Source organism: Adiantum capillus-veneris, chromosome 23, assembly GCF_014529385.1.
Source record: "Adiantum capillus-veneris isolate H3 chromosome 23, ASM1452938v2, whole genome shotgun sequence".
NCBI lineage: Eukaryota > Viridiplantae > Streptophyta > Polypodiopsida > Polypodiales > Pteridaceae > Adiantum > Adiantum capillus-veneris.
In genome coordinates this window covers 114,322,669-114,341,288 of record NC_140953.1, presented here as the reverse complement: position 1 = coordinate 114,341,288, position 18,620 = coordinate 114,322,669, and the positions used below count along the sequence as shown (strand labels likewise).

General features: G+C 43.5%; 1 protein-coding gene across 2 annotated transcripts in view; it reads right to left on the bottom strand.

Moving 5' to 3' along the window:
• The window catches only part of LOC147428395 (uncharacterized), an 86,081-nt gene extending 79,994 nt beyond the window's left edge, over nt 1-6,087 (bottom strand). The window contains exons 1-2 of one of the 2 annotated variants that reach the window (XM_086496999.1): nt 5,835-6,087; nt 5,536-5,705 (exon numbers count right to left, since the gene is read on the bottom strand). In XM_086496999.1, the coding sequence (XP_086353125.1) occupies nt 5,536-5,633 (98 nt within the window). In that variant the 5' untranslated portion in view covers nt 5,634-5,705; nt 5,835-6,087. The remainder of the gene's footprint in view (nt 1-5,535; nt 5,706-5,834) is intronic. The other variant, XM_086497000.1, reaches the window with a different exon arrangement.
• Between the last annotated feature and the right edge of the window lie 12,533 nt (nt 6,088-18,620).

Genomic DNA, 18,620 nt, shown 5'->3' with positions numbered 1-18,620 from the left:
CAAACAAATTCCAAACAGGATCACCAAACAAGCTCAAACAGAACTCAAACTTAAAAAGCAATCTCGACATCAGTCGAGCTCGAAAAGTCGACTGACTTTCCATCCTGAAACCTGCACCAAAAATTAGGGTTAGGTTTCTTCCATAAGGTCGTAGCCGAGCACAGCATGGTCCATCAGCTCTTGGACAAACAGTGTTTCTTTGGCGGCGATAGTAGTCCCAAGATAGCAATCGCACTCGGTCTCCAAGTTCATCTGCTCGTGAAGAGACATCTACTGGGAGATGTCGAGAAACTTCAAGTTATAATCTACTAGGGTTTCCATGGCAAGCATTTAAGGATACCTCACTCTGCCAGAAGTTGCACTCCGAAGGAAGATGTCAAAAACCATATAACTTCGGGCAAAAAATTTCTTGAAAGCTTGCCAAGTACTTTGAGTATGCTGCTTGGTAGCTGTAGACATCAACATCTGCATGGCACTGCTTCCGAAAAAACAGTGACTTGAAACAAATCTGGATCCTTCTCTTGCAAGTGATCTTAATTGGCTTATGCCCTCTAAGACACTACGGTGAAGACGGGAGCGCGCCCGATGCGTGATGAAGTAAGGGTGGGGGTGGCTGATTGGTCTGGGTTGGAGGGCGAAGATACCTCGAATCAAATTCAATAGCTCTGTCTGCTCTTTTGTGGGACCGGTATGCTTTTAGAAAAGCACACGCCTGATGCTCTGATACCACTGTCACAAGGCGGGCACCACGTGCCAATAGAAAAGAACAGACTGAACAACTTTAAGCACTTCAAATAACAACTGAACTGAAATGGAGAGAGACGACATGCGACACGGAGTGGCGGAATTCCACCCCAGGGAGTATTGGCCCCAAACCTTGGCGCCCCTTTCGGTATTTCTTTATATTGCATCAACACAGTACAAGCCGGTACTCCAGACTCTGCACCTTCGTACTGAAGCATGCTAGAGAATGAGCCCTAGCCTCATATATAAAGGCCCTTGGCCTAAAAAGTAGTTTACATGAAAAGCTTTCAAACTCAAAAGCTTCTGGTCCAAAAAAGCAATTTACATGAAAAGCTTTCAAACTCAAAAGCTTCTGGTCCAAAAAGCAATTTACATGAAAAGCTTTCAAACTCAAAAGCTTCTGGTCCAAAAAGCAAAGCCAAAAGCTGTCAGCGTAAATCATTGAAATCTGTACAACCTGCCACGTCATCAGCCAGCGCAAAACGCAGAAATCTGCCCTTAGGGTTAGGGTTAGGGTTAGGGTTAGGGTTTCTGAAGTTTTAGGGTTTCTGGCAGCAGAATTAGGGTTTGCAGGTTTTAGGGTTAGGGTTTCCAGAATTAGGGTTTGCAGCAATTAGGGTTTCTGGTAGAAATTAGGGTTTGCAGGTTTTAGGGTTAGGGTTTTCAGAATTAGGGTTTCAGCAGTTAGGGTTTTTGGCAGAAATTAGGGCTAGGGTTTTTGCTCTCGGGCAACCACGTCACCACTCTGTGACACTTCTTCTGTTGCTTGTTCTTCTTAGGGTTTAGGCCCCTCGGCCGGTAGCTTGGTTCTTCAGTTGGTCGACACGTCAGCAGTTTGTTACAGTTACCATATACATGTGGTAGTGATGTGTGTGAACACACTAGGACCGCCGGGGCATTTTTTCCCTCTTTAGGAGGTTTTTTCCCTGTGCACTGTATATACGCCCATCACTCTAGGGCTATCTATCTTTCCATTGCACACTAAGTGATACACTCTGTTGAGCTTCCTTCGTCTTCTCCAAGTTGTGTGCGTTTCTCTGCAACCCTAATTCCAACATGTCGGACCAACTCTTGCATGCGGAGGTCTCTCTACACCTCACGCTCTACCTCCAATGCCGCTCGTCTTTCTTCGGCCGCCAAGCGCGCTTGCTCACGCTCACGCTCAATAGCTGCCTTTCTTTCTGCTTTTTTCTTTTCGTTCCTTGGCCGCCAAGCGCGCTTTGCGATCCAAGGTTTCTTGTCTGTTTTGGCATTCACGCTCCACGGCTTCCTGTCGTTCTGCTTTTCTTTCTAGTTGTGCCATCGCAACGCGATTCGCTTCTTGTTGTTGTGCCACCATGTCCATCATCTACTTGACCAAAGCCTCCATAGGATTTGGTGCAAACCGTGGCATAGATTGGGAAGGGGGAGGTCCGGAAAAACCTCCTGGTGGGGAAAATTCTTCTTCACCTTCTTCATGCTCACCACCTTCATGCAAAGTATCCATTCCGCTTCGGGTGATGACCATATACTAAGATCTTTGGTTCTTAAGTTCACCAGGAACTTGGGTTCTTGTGGGTCTTGGTTCTTGGGTTCTAGGGGGTCTTGAAGTTCTTGAGTTCTTGAGGTTCTAGAGGTTGATCTTTAGCTTGTAATCTGTGTTAGAGAAGGATCTTCTCTTACCCAAGCTATACTCTTTCCTGCGAGCGCACCCCTTGACGGCCTTGCACTCACACCAAGGTTGCTTTTTTCCACCTCATGTTGATTGGCCAGCCGCTAAGTGCACGGTCCGCTTGCAGTGAGTGAGAAGAGAGCAAGGGGAGACTTGACAAGCCCTTCTTTCTTGGATTTCCTGTCACTCCTCAAAAACACGATTAGGAATCGACTCGCCCAAGAAGACTTGGGTTATGTGCGACCGCAACAAGCAAAAATAAATTATGTGGTTCTTGTGGTTCTTTCCTTGAGTGGTACAGAACAGCTCTGATACCAATGTAAGGTGCAGCGGAAGTGAATGCATCTAATCAAGTGTCTGGACATGCACGGTTTGCGAACAGACTCACAAAAGTGCCAAAACACTTCCTAATCTAACTGAACTGAACCCATGCCATGAAGTAGCTTGTCCACGTACACATAGGGTTAGATGTGCACGTGACAGCTTTAGATTCAGCCCTCTGAATTCAACCTTCATCGTAAGCGTTTCCAGCATTCAGTCTCAACATCGTCGCCGTACCAAGTATCCACCGCAATACCCGTCAGCATCTACAGCAGTACCCATCAGTATCTCAGTAGTAGCAAGCATCACCCATCAGCATCTCAACATTTAGGTTCATTGTAACACATTAGGTGGCGGAGTTCTGCTTCCAAATGCACTTGCCCCAAAGACTGACCTCATTCCAATAATTCTTTATTATTGCTTCACAAAGGTGCAATAACCGAGGGTCCTCTTTTCACAACGCTCCCAAGCTAATTTGCCTGAGAGAGAGAGAGAGAGAGAGAGAGACCGTGGTTCTACTTATCAATGTTTTGCAATGGCCTCGAGCCCCTTAAGCAACGGCTATGAAAAGTTGGACTCCCACAAGTTGGCCCCCTTTGATCACTTGCGCAAAAAGCAAGCTTGTCCACACGTATTGCCATGTCAGCACTTTTCCGCAAATTCAAGGGACGTCTGTACAGTTTGCCACGTCAGCACCTCTATACAATTTGGGGCCTCAACTTTTCTTCTAGAGGTTTTAGGCCCCTCGACCAACTCTGATAACCCCCTTTGGCCCCTCGGCTAGAATATGCAAGTTGGAAGCTATGCCACGCAGAGTGACCCGGAACGTGGAACGGGAACGACGACGGGGACCCCCACGGAACGGGGGAACGGCCAGGGGTTCGGAACGGGAACGGCGCGGAACAGGAGGCATAAAGAACACCCAAATAATGCTTGAGAAGGGAATGGGTGTGAGGGGGTGCATTTTAATTTTTGAGTCCTTGCACACTTAAAAAAACACCTAATGTTCGCTACAAATTTGCAAAAAACTGCCTATTTCTCCCCATTTTTGAGAGTTGGCCGTTCCGAGGCAGTTCCGGAGCCGTTTCAGTATCAGGTGGTCACCCCGGAACGGCAGAGGGGAAGGGAACGGCATTCCGGCGTTCCAAAGCCTACGGAACACGTTCCCCGGTAACTATGATGCCATGTCCGAAACTTGTGACATTATCCCTTCATGCCAGCTCCCTTGGATCGATTCCCTATCCGTGACCTGAGAGGGGGTGAGTTACATCTCCATGTCTGGTGGTGGCTCCATTGTCTCCCACGAGCAAATTAGGGAGTGAGGACGGGCTGTTTTGTGATTACACCCAACCATATCTGAGATAGATGCACCTTCTCGACGGTAACATGTGTTGTGCACACCCGATAGGCTAGCATGAGGTGGGACTATTCTTATGGTTTGATATCTCACTTGAGATGAAGTGGCGTTATTTCAGGGCTCCTCCAATTTTTGGGTCGTGGGGTTTGTAGAAAAGTAGGTAGGCCAAACCTAAGAGTCCCTATAGGGACCCCACCCCTTTGTACTTTCTCTTATGTTGTCATTGCAGATTATAGCCAATGTTTGGGGTTTACCAATCTCTAGCATTTTCTCTCGCCTCTCTCTAGCTGCCATCTCTCTCTCTATGCTTGCATTTTCATTTGCAATCTCAGTTGCTCTCTCTAGCGCTTCACTCTCTACTCTCCCCCTCCTTGCAAGTGTTGCAACCGAGGCCTCTTCGATGGGCCGTCGACACGGAGGACGTTAAGGAGGGGATCTGTCACGATAGACTTGAGATCCAACAGCTGCCCGATTCCGAGAGGAGGCTTGCTTGTAGTATCAGACTTGATCATCATCCAATTCACCTTGTCCGTTGTACCTTTGACAGTTTGTCACTCCTCTTAGACCACAAGTTGTCTTTCTTCCTTTGGAATACAAACCAAACTTTGCTACTTGGTGTCAAAACCAACCTTGTTATGCGGTGCATCTGGGAAGGCTCATCGCTTCCATATACTCAGTGATGCCTCCGCCACGGATCTAGCAAGACCTCCCTTGTTCTCTTCGCAACCTTCAAGAGCCAAATTCACTATGGCTAAGCAGCAAGACTTCCATGATCTGGACTTAAACTGCCCTACTTGTGGTTCATTTTGCACTCTTTTTAACAGCCATTGTAAGCTTAGAGAATATATTTTCGCCTTGTACCATCCCACAAAATGTGGACCATTGGTACAACTATGGATCCTAATTCACATCTTGCATAGTCATTTACCCTGCTTTCACCCTTTGAAAAGCTGAAGTACTTTGGCTGACAACCATAGTACCAGCCAATAGGCACTGAGAACCATTCCAGCAAGCACCAAGAGTGTGTAACCAAAGTGGCCGGGTCAAGAACTAAAGGTTACATTGGCTGGCGATTAATTTAATGTGGTAGTCACACCAGTGTATTTATTGCTCGCACAAGAGGGCTTGCTAAGACATTATGAAGTCAAAATGCAAAATGATGTATTACTCGTACATTGAGTAGAAACAACCAAATATATAAAATAATAGCATGTTAATTCTTGGTTATTTAGAGCATAGAAAGCTTCTCATTGGCTCATTGAAGAGTGCAGAAGGAAGTCCGCTCTCAACGAGTTAAGCTTGATTAACTCTCAAAAAAAATTTGATGCCCTATAAGATAGGTACAGTAGGTCACTCTACTTGCAACTATGTGTCTGATAAGAGATCTCAATGCGAAGTTCTGAATCACTATATTATGAAGTACATTGTAAATTTAATGGCAACAGAGAAAATAATAAGTTACCCTTTGTACACATCCCCGAAAGATCCCTTGCCAATGATTTCGAGGGACTCAAACCGCGCTTCAATGCTTGCGCTTACATCCACAGCACCGCTAGACATATTGGATTCCTCAAGAAAGGCAATCAGCGCTCCTCATGCACCTCCTTCCAAGAATTTCCCTACTAGAATGTTCTACAACAACAGCAAATTATGATCTCTCTCTCTCTCTCTCTCTCTCTCTCTCTCTCTCTCACACACACACACACACACACACACACACATACACGCACGCACATACACAAGATCTGTAAGTTCTTCAACCTGAGCCGTCGCTTCCCCCGTCGTCTGACGCATCCATTTACGTCTGGAATCCGTGCAGTGCAGCTACTTAATCAGAGCAAATCATGCGAGGTGGGGACTGTGTTTGGTGAAGGGGAAAGATGGGTTTGTGTTTGCTGAGACTTGAAGCAACCTGCGACTGCAGCACACGAACGAACGAGTATCCACAGTCTTCTGCTCCTCCATGTAGGCCGAGTAAAAAGTAAAAAGTAAGTAAAAGCTCTCACGTTCACATTCTTCAGCAATAGTCCAATGAGTGTTGAGGCATCTTTCCAACCATCCGACTAAGTGACAAAAGACCAAATCCAGGAGTGACCTATGATTGAACTTAGGGCTCGTTACTAAATCCCACGAGGTCTTTAATGAAGACTCCGTCAAGGGATCGACAACGACCAATTGGCACGTAGGAGCTTCGAGAGAAAGCTAGCTGTCCAATTTTTTTCAAGCGCATTCGAGTTTTTTTTTTGTCCTAGTTTACTTTTGCCTGTCGATGTTCACTTTATATATTAATGCTTACGCTCTGGACACCAAAAGCCACGCGCGCACGTGGTTAAGGCATTGGGCTACCACGAGCGATACCCACCTATCGCACCACTTTTTGTTGGCCGTCCGATCTCCTCAAGATCCGTACGCATTGTTGTGGGCCGTCGATCCCATGACAAGGTCTTCATTAAAGACCCTGTGGGCTTTGGTGTTGTAGAGGAGGCACTCATAAATTGTAGATCCAACATTGGGAAAGCAAAATTCTAATGACTCAATCTCTTGCTATGATTGGCCATTTTGAATCAAAATGACGAGAAAATTAAGCTCATGTTAAGCTCCCCTCTTGCCAAAGGCTATCCCCATCATGTATCCAAAATCATAACAAGAACAAATTTTGTTTGAGTTGAATCTGTCCCAATCTTGGACATTGTCCTACAGTATTGATCCATGTCCTGCTATTATCTTATCTGCTCTAATGGTGCCTATTAGCAAAGATAATGCTTCAGAGAAGAACAAACCTATGTGAATATAATGCTTTTGAAGCAAGAAGTGTGCACAAATGACAACAAATTAAATTTAGTAGTAGGGCTTCAACACAAGGTCATTATGGATAGAATCAAAAATATCAATTTTTATAACAAGGCATAACTTGAGCCATTGCTCAAAATCCTCATTCTGTGTTAGTCTTGGAGGGGAGGGGGGGGGGGGGGGGGGGGGGGGGGGGGGGGGGGGGGGGGGGGGGGGTTGATGTGTTCCCGATTTATTCTTAATTTGCAACAACTTGAAACTTATTTTTTTGACACCCAAGCCACATGTAACTTATGTGTACAAAGAATGAATGACATAGATCAACCTAGATACAACTTCTTCAAATAAGTTTGTTATATCATGGTTTAACAACATATAGCACAGAGTCATGTTTGACTCAGCAATTCGACGTCGAACGTCCCATCAACATTTTATTGGCTTCTCAATGACCAATCATCACACTAGTGTTACATTGTGTATGCCGTGATATGTATGCTTGTTTGGAAAAAATCGCACATTCATCCCCATGTTTATATTTTTATCAAAATTTGTAAAGGACTAGACATTGCTCTGGCAAGAGAAAAGGAAGTTGGATGTGACGAGTCTACATGTGTGAGTATGGTGGATGTATCTAAGTAAAACCATGACATGTTGAATTCTCTGAGAATCGCCACAATGTAGCATATGGAACCGTGTTTACTTAAATCCAGAGAGAACCACCATGTTGTATCCAAGAGATCCCATACTGTAAAACATAGAATCCTCAAGTGATTGTCATAATTTGCCCCAAGTTTGGCTTAAGGGGGCGTTTGTTGGGGATAAGGCCATCTTGGGTAGCCAACAAATATGAGCGAGATCTACTCCCTTAAAAGGCTTGAAAACCTAAATGCAAACTCTATTAAGGATTAGCCTTAACGGAACACCAAATCCAATCATTCAAATGTATGTATGTACATACACAATCCAAAACAAAAAGAACAAATGCCCAAAACTAGCTATCTGAATTATTAGAACCCTTCTTCTCTTTTAGAGCTAGTACACGTCAAAACCATTAATGACCAGCTTACAAACGGCAGACCTCCACTTAACCCTTCAACACAAGGTAGAAAATGGTAGCCTAATCAAATAATCGGTCTTGTGCTAGCTCAAATATGTATGTCCACTTCAAGTTGCAGCCAGTATATTAGAAGCAATAAAACACACATGTGCCTGGATTGTGTTTACTACTGCCAAATGTTTCTTGATGCATAGTGCAGACAATTGATCAATCAATCATGCAAATCGTTTTATCCTCCCTTTAGTTGCTGCAAATGGAAATGGCCTATGACCTTTAAAAATAGCAGAATTAAGAGAATTAGAGTGAGCATTTTTGTGAGATTACTTTGAGAACATAGAGGGTGAATTTATTGATGGTAGCAACATAAACACAGTACTTAATTAACTTGGCATGAGCAATACTTTTGCAAGAGAGAGTATTAGAGAACATGACAATAGTTGAGGACCGGATTTACTTGGAGCCGGACCCCCTCCAAAAGACGTTTTGTATTATAGAATCTCCCATCAAGAGAGACTTGGTACAATACACTCTTTGTGTTCCTTGTGACCTAGGTGATGCAATGAATATGGAAAGCTTCATGCATCACGAGCATAACATAAAATTTGCAAAAAGCATTAACTATCCCAAGCCTTCAAAGGTGGAGAGAGCTAGCGGCGAATGAGGGTAGGGAAGAGGAAGAAGAATCATTCATAGGAGAAAGAAATAGTTCCTCACTCATCACTCTTCTTGCTTAGCATAGCATAATAGCATAGTAATAAAGATGAAGAAGATGGCAAGCTTAAGCATTGAAGCATGGCTCTTGGTTGGATTTGCGTTCCATAGCCAAGAGTGTTGGTGTAGGCTCTCAACTTCTCAACAAGCTTGGAGAAGGAGATGGAGCTCTTGCACTTTGCACTTCACACAATGAGAGTGTGTGTGTGTGTGTGTGTGTGGGGGGGGGGGGGGGAGAGTATACCCCTCTCTCTCTCTCTCTCTCTCTCTCTCTCTCTCTCTCTCTCTCTCTCTCTCTCTCTCTCTCTTTATTAATTATATCATTTGGACATGTGTCCTCTTTTTCCTTTTTGAGAGAAAGAACTTAAATATTTATTTTTATGCATCTAAATTCTCATTGGACCCCTTTAAATCCTATCCAATAGGATTCAAACACATCATGAGGGCCAAATGGGGAGGATATTGACATGTGTCTGTTATGCTTCTTAAGATATCATGTTTTAATTGAACACTTCAAGCACCTTAGTCATTTAAGCATGAAAATCTTTTATGCCTTTTGAGAGATCATGTTTGAATTGAACACTTCAAGAACCTTAGTCATTTAAGCATGAGAAGCACCTCAAGCTTGGGCAAGGTTCCCACAAATACCTTAAGCACCTTAGTTAGCAAGTACGACAAGCACCGTAGGATTCCCTCCTCAACGCTAGTCCTAGCTTGCCTAAGATCAAAGGAATTTTTAACACTAACTTTTGGAGGTCTTAATGAAGCTAACCCTAAGGTCGTTAAGCTCCATTAGGTAGCATTTCTCTTTAACAAACCATCTCATTTGGACCCCTTTAACCTTGGCCCCATGTTGAGACGGATCTATAAGCACATGTCTATATTCTAACCCTTGTTCCCGTTTATTCTCCCATATTAAATGATCAGTTTAATATGAGAAAATCATTTGGGTTGGTTAGATATTAGATTTTATGACATTACCTCTCTCTTGAAATCATAGTCATCCTCAACTATAAGGTAAAAGAGATAAATTCTTAGTCATTAGTTTACGTTTCTTAGCGGGTAGAGGATCCCTTTTCACCCTACGACATCATTCTAGAATGGATGACTAGTCCATTTGGTGCTTAGGAGATGTAGCTGCCACAAGCATGTCTGCTCTTTAGTCCATATCATACTCCCAAAGTAGAGTGACAAATTTTACTTGGTGTTTGAGTGACGTCATCATCACAAACGTGATTCTAAGTATGCATACTATTTAAATTTGTGCACAAAAGGGGATTAGTCTTATAAGACAAAAGCATTGTTCATTTAGAAAAAGCATTTACATTTGCTTACTCTAGTGTAGCATTGTAAGCATTGACAAGGTTCATACTATCCTTAAGATGTATTCCTTGCATCCATCTAACATCTTTAAAAGGATAATTTTTGAACCTAATAAGATACCATCATATAATCTTACCATGTCGTAGTACCTTGTATTCATGCCGAAGGATAGCTTTGGGTTGTAGCACCTCTTCTTGGTCTTCGATTTTTGGAGGGTCTTCAATAATTGGTTCTCTTGGTGACTCTCTTGTGTAGGGCTTAAGTAGGCTCACATGAAAATCATTGTGTATGAGCTAATGGTTGGGCAACTTAAGTCGATAAGCCATGTCATTGATTGGCTTCAAGATTTGAAAAAGACCATAGTATCTTTTTGCTAGTCTAGCATAATACTTTTGATGGCCCGTAGGATTTTTGCCCGTCGTTTGCGTCAATCAAGCCTTGGAAAACGTAAGTAAGACCCAATATTTTTCTTTGAATATTAAGGCCCTTCTATGCTTGTCAGCAACTGCTTTTTGTCTTTGTTGAGAGACGGATATAGCCTTCTTAACCTTTTGAAAAGATTCTTGTAGGTCACGACTATACTCATCAACTGCGAAGATCTTCCCAATGTACTTTAAGTAGCAAGGGACTTTTAGGTCTTTCCTCTATGATCTCAAAAGGTGATTTTCCCATAGTAGTATGGATAGTATTATTGTAGTGTACTCTACAATGGGTAAGTACTTCTCCCATTGTGAGCATTGATCTACTTCTATAACATAAGTCTTTAGTAGATCGAGTATCGTAAGATTGGCTATCTCACTTTGGCCATCCGTTTGTGGGTGATAGGCCGAAGAGAAATTCAATCTTGTACCTAGATTATCAAAGAGACCTTTCCAAAAATTACAGGTCATTTTAGGATCTCTATCTGACACAATGGATGTTCATAATCCATGGTGCTTGAAAATCTAAGATATGAAGAGGGTTGTCATTTGGTGTGTCTTAATAGTCTTTTTGACAGGAATAAAGTGTGCTTGCTTGCTAAAACTGTCGATTATTTTCCATATTCTTGTATTCCCAAAGATAAAATCCATAGATATAATCTCCCATGGTGAATTAGGGATTGGCAATGGCTGGAGTAATCCAGGTTTCTTCCCTCTATCATACTTAGTCTTTTGGCATACCACACATTTTGAAACATACTCCTGTATGTCCACTTTCATGGTAGGCCAATAGAAGTACGTCTCTACTCCTCAAAGATTTTTGTCGGAAAGCTTGGTTTGCGTCATGAAGTACTTGACACTTTGGTGGTTTGTTTGTAAAATGAATGGAGTCCCCAATAAATAGTGTTTCTGTCATAAAATATAATCTCTTATATCTAACCAAACCAAATTATTTTTTCATATTAAATTGATCACTTAACGTGGGAGAATAAACGGGAACAAGGGTTAAGATATAGACATGTGCTTATAGATCTATCTCAACACGGAGCCAATGGTAAAGGGGCCCAAATGAGAGATGGTATGTCAAAGAGCAAGGCTAACCCAATGGAGCATAAGACCTTAGGGTTAGCTTCATTGAAGATCTCCAATAATGTGTGTAAAAGTCCTTTGACCTTAGGTAACCTAGGATTGAGCTTGAGGCGCGAGAACCCGACCCAGCTCGAGGTGCTTATCCTGCTTGTCATGCTTGATGACTAAGGTGCTTGTGGTGCTTGATGATTGAGGTGCTTGAGATGCTTGAGGTGCTTGATGATTGAGATGCTTGAGGTGCTTGATATGCTTGAGATGCTAGGGTTGCACTTGAGGTGAGAACCCATCCCAAGCTTAAAGTGCTTAAGGGCCAAGCTTGTGGTGGGAACTGGGCCTATGCATGAGGGGCTTGAGGTGTCAAAAAGTCAAAATATTCAATCCCTACAAGGAGGGGGCGAGCCTTACATGAGGGGGGATGAGAGAGAAGACCCACACACTCACACAAGGCATGCATGGTACAAAGAAAGCAAAAGGGACACTTGTCAAGTTCCTCCTCATGTTGCCCTCATGGTGTGCCTGAAGCCTATTGGTTGGCCACCCTAGGGGTCCAATGATAATTTAGGAGATTTAATTAATTGATTTTTCATTTATCAACCCCTCTCTCTCAAAGGGGAAAGGGGGTCACTTGTCCCTGAGGCTACCCTTGTTGCTTGTAATGCCTCCTGCTTGTGATTGGCTAGGCCTGGAGGGGTCCAATGAGCTTCAAGCATGAGCTACAAGGGGGGGGGGGGTTGACCCAAGCAAGCTAGGGGGTTGCTTAGGGGTAATACTCACCCACACACACTCACAAACACTCTCATTGTGTGCTATGCAAAGTGCAAGCGCTCCCTCTCCTTCTCCAAGCAAGTAGAGGTTGAGAGCCTACACCAACACTCTTGGATATGGAGTGCAAATCCAACCAAGAGCCATGATTCAATGCTTAAGCTTGCCATCTCCTTCTTCTTCATTACTATGCTATTATGTATGCTAGCAAGAAGAGGTATAATAAGTGAGGAACTAATTCTTTCTCCTATGAAATGTTTCTTCTTCCTCTTCCCTACCCTCATTCCTTGCTAGCTCTCTCCACCTTCGAAGGTGTTTGAGGTCTTGGGACTGAGGCTTGGGATAGTTAAATCTTTCTTCAAGTTTATGTTATGCTTGTGATGCATGAAGCTTTCCATCTTCATTGCATCACCTAGGTTACAAGGAACACAAAGATTGTATTGTAACAAGTCTCTCTTAGTGGGAGAAATCATAATACAAATGCCTATTGGAGGGGGGACCGGCTCCACATAAATCCGGTCCTCAATTGTTGTCATGTTCTCTAAATTGCTCTCTCACAAAAGTATTGTTCATCCAAGTTAACTAATTGCTATGATTATGTTGCTATCTTCAATTATGTTCACCCGCTATGCTCACAAAGTCATTTCTCAAAAGTACTCTCATTAATTTCCGCTACTCTCAAGTTAAATAGGCCAATTCCATTACATTGGTATCATAGCATTTGGTTTCTCTTTTATTGCTTAAGAAGAGAGTTCCTTAAGTAGCCTATAAATGGTTGATGTTGTTAAGTGGAACTGGGATCTATTATCGGTCTTGTTGAGCCCACTATGTGGGGGATGGTGCACACCTCGGGAGCTTTGGACTTAATAATGGAGTATTTTTAGACTTGCCTACGGCTTTACCATTATTGAGCCATAAGAAGTCCGAAAGGAGCTAGCCCTCGGTAACTCTGCTATGTTAGACCTACTCCTCTACTCTCTATAATCAACCACTTTGAGCCGTGGGTGTAGATACTTAAGAGCCGACTTTCAAAGGCTAAGAGGAGTGGCAACTAAGGTTTTGAATTGCCAAAGCATACACTAAGTACATACATAAATTTTGTTAACATGGCTGACAATAATCAAGAGAATAGAATGAACATTGATAGCTTTGAGTTTGCACATGAAGGTGCTAATGATGATGCTCCCATGTTTGTGAATTATCTCGTCACTAGGTTGTAGCAAGCTATGGACAACCCTGCTTTGCAAGCCGAAGTTACTCAACAACTTCGTGCTTATGGAATTTTCCATCCTCTTCAAGAGGAGAGAGAGCTTAGGAGGCCTCTTGAAGAGACCCCCAAAAGAAGACTCTCTTCCATCAGAGAGGAGGAATCCAAAGAGCAAGAAAGCAATGAAAGTTTAAGTTCCTCTGAAGATGTGGCTCCCCGAAGACGCCGAAGACGGCGGTCTAGACGATCGCCCACTCCTCCCAAGAGGAAAAGATCAACACATAGTCCTTCTCCTCATCACTCTGAAAGGCAAGAGAGGAAACAAAGGAAGAAAAGAGCTAGGAAGAGGCCACCCTCTTCTCCTTCTTCTTCACCTTCCTCCTCTTTCGACGAAAGTTATGGCTATTCTCCTAGAGAATACAAGAGGGGAGGACATCGCAAATCATTTCCTGCATGGCGAAGGTCACAAAAGCTAAAGAAGTTCAAGGAGGGAGGAAAGAGTACCTCTTTTCTCACCTATGATGGCACCTTTGGTGCTACCGACAAAGTGTTGGTCTTCATCCAGCAATTTGATGCGGCATTTGGAGACGAGGGCTTCACAGAGTCCTCCAAGCTACGCCATGTAGCTATGCACTTTCAAAAACCAGCTCGTCAATGGTGGGCTAGCCTTCATGGCAATGGTGAAGCCCCAAAGACATGGAAAACTCTACGAGTTTCCATCATGAAGCAATTTCTTGCAAGCGATGCAAAGGACAAAGTGCTTACAGAATGGCGCAGCTTGAAGCTTCTCTCCCATGAGTCTATCCACAAATATGTAGACAAGTTTTGGGATTTACATATCAAGGCTACTGTCTTTCAAAAGATAGACTTTGCCAAGCAAAGGCAGCAATTCTGTGCGGGACTACCTAAAGAGATGACCGAATACATTAACTCTCAACGGCCTGGTACTATTAGCGAAGTAATCCATCACACCATGGTTGCTTCACGCTTCAATTTCCATCAAGGGGCTATATGTAATGTCAAGCCCATGGAGAACAAAGACAAAAATGATGCAAAGGGGAAAACCAATGTTCAAAATTCTTCCCAAGGCACTTCCAACAACAACAACAACAATCGGTCCAAGGAGAAGGGAGTTTACAAAGGTAAAAACAAACTCTCTCTTGAAGAGCTTGAAGCTTTTCGCAAGGACCATAAGTGTTTCAAGTGTGGGGAGCAAGGACATGGCTATCGTTCTTGCCCCAAGAAGAATGCTTGCAATGAGACTCCTAGGGCTTCCACCATTGAAGCTCCAAAAGAGGATGCTCATTGCAAAGGCTCATCACTCTCCTATGCTTGGGGAAAGGTAAGAGAGCATGATGCATTTATCTTGTTTGACTCTAGCTCTACTCACAACTTCATATCAATGAAGTTGGCCACCAAGTTGGGCATTCAAGCTTTCAAGATGGGAGATATGGTAACCGCTGACACAGGTTTCAAGGGACAAAAAGCCTCTGTTACTCCCTTAATTGGTGTAACATTTAATGGCTTAAAAACTTGTGTGTAGCGGAAATTAGCATGAACATTGTGGGCATTTCATTAGAATAGATTCCTAATGAGAATTACAAGAGTGCTTGGGTGGAGAGAGCAACAAAAATCATAACACCTAGTTAGATAGCATGAACAATACTTAATTTCAAAAGAGAGAGAAATTAAGCTATTGACAACAGTTGAGGACCGGATTTGCATGGAGCCGGTCCCCCCTCCAAAAGGCCTTGTATTATGGTTTCTCCCATCAAGAGAGACATTGTACAATACAATTCTTTGTGTTCCTTCAAGACTAGCTAGTGCAATGAAGATGAAAGCTTCATGCACTAAGCAAAACGCTTAGCAAACACAACATCAATTATCCCCGGTCTCAGACCCAAGACCTCACACACCTTTGAAGATGGTGAGAGCTAGCAGGGTATGAGAGTAGATTGAGAGGAAGAAGGAGTATCTTACGAGAAAGATGTACATCTCCTCACATAATCACTCATATTAGCATGGCTTATCTTAGTAATTAGCATGGTAGAGGAGATGAGCATGCATTGAATCTTGGATCTTGGTTGGATTTGCATCACAAAGCCAAGATTTGTTGGTGTAGGCCTCCCTTCTCACAAGCTTGGAGTAGGTGGTAAGCTTTCCATTAAAGCTTGAGAAGGAGAGAGAGTCTTCTTTACTTCACACATGAGATTGTGTGTGTGTGTGTGATAATGCCTTGCAAAAATCAGCCCCCTCTCTCTCTCTCTCTCTCTCTTGGGCGAGCCCTCTTGCTATTTGCTCTTGCTGTCCTCCCATTGGACCTCCCTAGAGCTAGCCCGTGACAAATAAGCAGCATAAGTGATAGCCTTCTGACATGTGCCCCCCTTTCCCCTTTTGTGAGAGCTTAAGGTAATTTAATAATTCATCTAAACTCTCATTGGACCCCTTTGCCTCCTGGCCAATAGGAATCACGCAAGCCATTGGGCTGCTGAATGCTCATTGGACCACTTGGGAGATTGTCCAATAGTCTTCTAGAGGACTTAAGTCTCATTGATTCTTTTATTAAGTGTTTTTAACTTAATTAAACTAGATTTACTCTAGCCTAATTCTCATTGGTCCACCTCCAAGGCCATCCAATAGGAATACACCATGTGGGAATTTGGCCTAGGGAGCTGACATGTGTCCCTCATTCCCTTTGTGTAAAGGGAGCTTGTGTGTGTGTGTGTGTGGATTTCTCTCTCATCCCCTACATGCAAGGCTCGCCCATCCTATGTAGGGATGTGCAAAGACTTTTTTGGACACACACAAAGCATCCAATTCCCCTAGGGTTGACCTTTGGACACAACCTTTGAATTTTGGAACCTTAGCATTTTGGAAGTCTTAATGGGTTGAACCTTAGGGTCTTTTTAGCCCATTGTTGCACATGGCTCTTTTGCATACGCCCCCCCCCTTTGGATCCCTATTTTCCCTCCTTTGGATCCCTACTGTGGCCGGTCTGCTAGCTTAACCAATATTCTAGATTTTTCTCCCGTGGCACTTCCCCACATTAAATGATCAGTTTAATATGAGAAAATCATTTAGGAGAATTAGATATTGATTATTATGACATTACCTCTCTCTTGAAATCATAGTCGTCCTCGACTATGGTGTAGAGAAGATAAAGCATATTCATGAGTCCTTTTCTTAGCGGGTAGAGGATCCCTATGTTACCCTACACATCATTCCACAATGGATGACTAGTCCATTTGGCGCTTGAGAGCCTGAGGCTGCCGCAAGCATGTCTGCACATTAGTCCTATCAATCTTCCATATTAGAGTGACAAGCTCTACTTGGTGTTTGGGAGACGTTGTCTCCGCAAACTTGATCTAAGCATGCATACTACTTCATTTTTGTGCACAATAAAGAAAAAGAGAGTCTTATAAGACAAAAAAAAACTTTGTTCATTTTTAACATTTTGTACATTTGCTTACTCTTGGGAAGCATTGTAAGCATTGACAGGGTTTAGGTTATCCTTTAATTGTATGCCTTGCATCCATCTAGCATCTTCAAAAGGATAATTCTTAAACTTAATAAGATATCGTCTGATAGTCTTACCGCCTCTTAATACCTTGTCTTCATGTCGGAGAATGGACTCGGGCTGCAGCACCTCCTCTTGGTCCTCGATCTCTGGTGGGTCTTCAATAGTTGGTTCTTGAGGTGGCTCTCTTTTGTAAGGCTTTAATAGGCTCACATGGAAAGCATTGTGTATGAGCCAATGATTGGGCAACTTGAGTTGATAGGCCATCTCATTGATTGGCCTAAGAATCTGGAAGGGACCATAGTACCTTTTTGCTAGTTTAGCATAGTACTTTTGGTGTCCCATAGGATTCTTGCCCATCGTGTGCCTTAATCGAGCCTTGGGAAACTTTAATAAGACCCAATCATTTTCTTTAAAGGTTTGGGCTCTTCTATGCTTGTCAGCAGCAGCCTTTTGCCTTTGCTGTGAGATAGAGATAGCATCCTTAATCTTTTGAAAAGATTCTTGTAGGTCTCGGCTATACTCATCTGCAGCGAAGATCTTGTTGGGGTATAAATCCCAATGTGGTCGCCCAGGTAAGTGGGCGGGCCGCCAGGTATGTACACATATTCTTTTGTAAAAACCTAATAAGAACTCACTATGCTCTACACATTACAGTAGAGCGAGTTCACCATATCGTCGTTCTCTTCTTCTCGCACTCTCTCTCGCGTCTCACTTCCGCTCGTACTCCTTCAACTGGTATCAGAGCTCAGATCGAGGCTCGGGGCAGCACTGCAGGAGGCTAGAGTCACCACCTCAGATTGGAGTGAAATTCGACAGGCAAAGACACGGCCCCAAATCTTGTGGGAAAACCCGTAGGTCCTGGGGTGCTCAGAATTTCATTATGAGGTCATCTCGGTCACCGTTCGGCTTCGACAAAGTTCTACGCAGGCCATTTTCGACTACGTGGTCTCAGCGGGTGCAGATCCGACTCTGCAAATTTGGGGTTTTCGGCCTGCGAATGCAGGTGCTGAGGATATCGACACTCCCAGAGTGTTGATTTGTGGCTGTCTACACATCGAAGGACGGCTCACAGTTCTTAGAGGCGTGTCACATACGACACGGGCGCATCTACACACAGACTGTAGGCGACATCCACTAGTTCATCAGGTAGCTTGTGTTTGCTGCTTGATATTCCAGATTTCATCCTGACATTGCAGGTACTTCCACATGGGATGTATTGTCAGAGATGATGTATGTCTGTTGAGGGTTTGCTGGCTGTGAGTCACGCAGCAAACAACCGCCCCAGCGGTTACAGCATACAGTGAGAAATTTGTGGATGTATGACTTTGTGGGAAGTCTATGTACTGTCAGATTTACTGCAGCCTTTGTTCAGGGTCGAGTGAGGTTTTATTGAGATGGGGGATTCTCGAATGTTGAGATCCTTTCGGTGATACAGGTCTTGGAGCGATCCCTCGAGCACCCTTAGATAGGCAGCTAGGATGTATTGACTGTGAGTTAGACAGTTGGGATTGCATCTTTGCTTTACTGCCATTGAGGCATTGTCGCAGTCTATGCTTACAGGACAGTGACAGGACAGTCCGAGACAGTACAGGTGCAGGACAGGTTTACCCACAACTTACAGTGTTAGAGAGACAGTGGTTTTTTGAGCTGTTTTTTGGTCTGTTTTTAG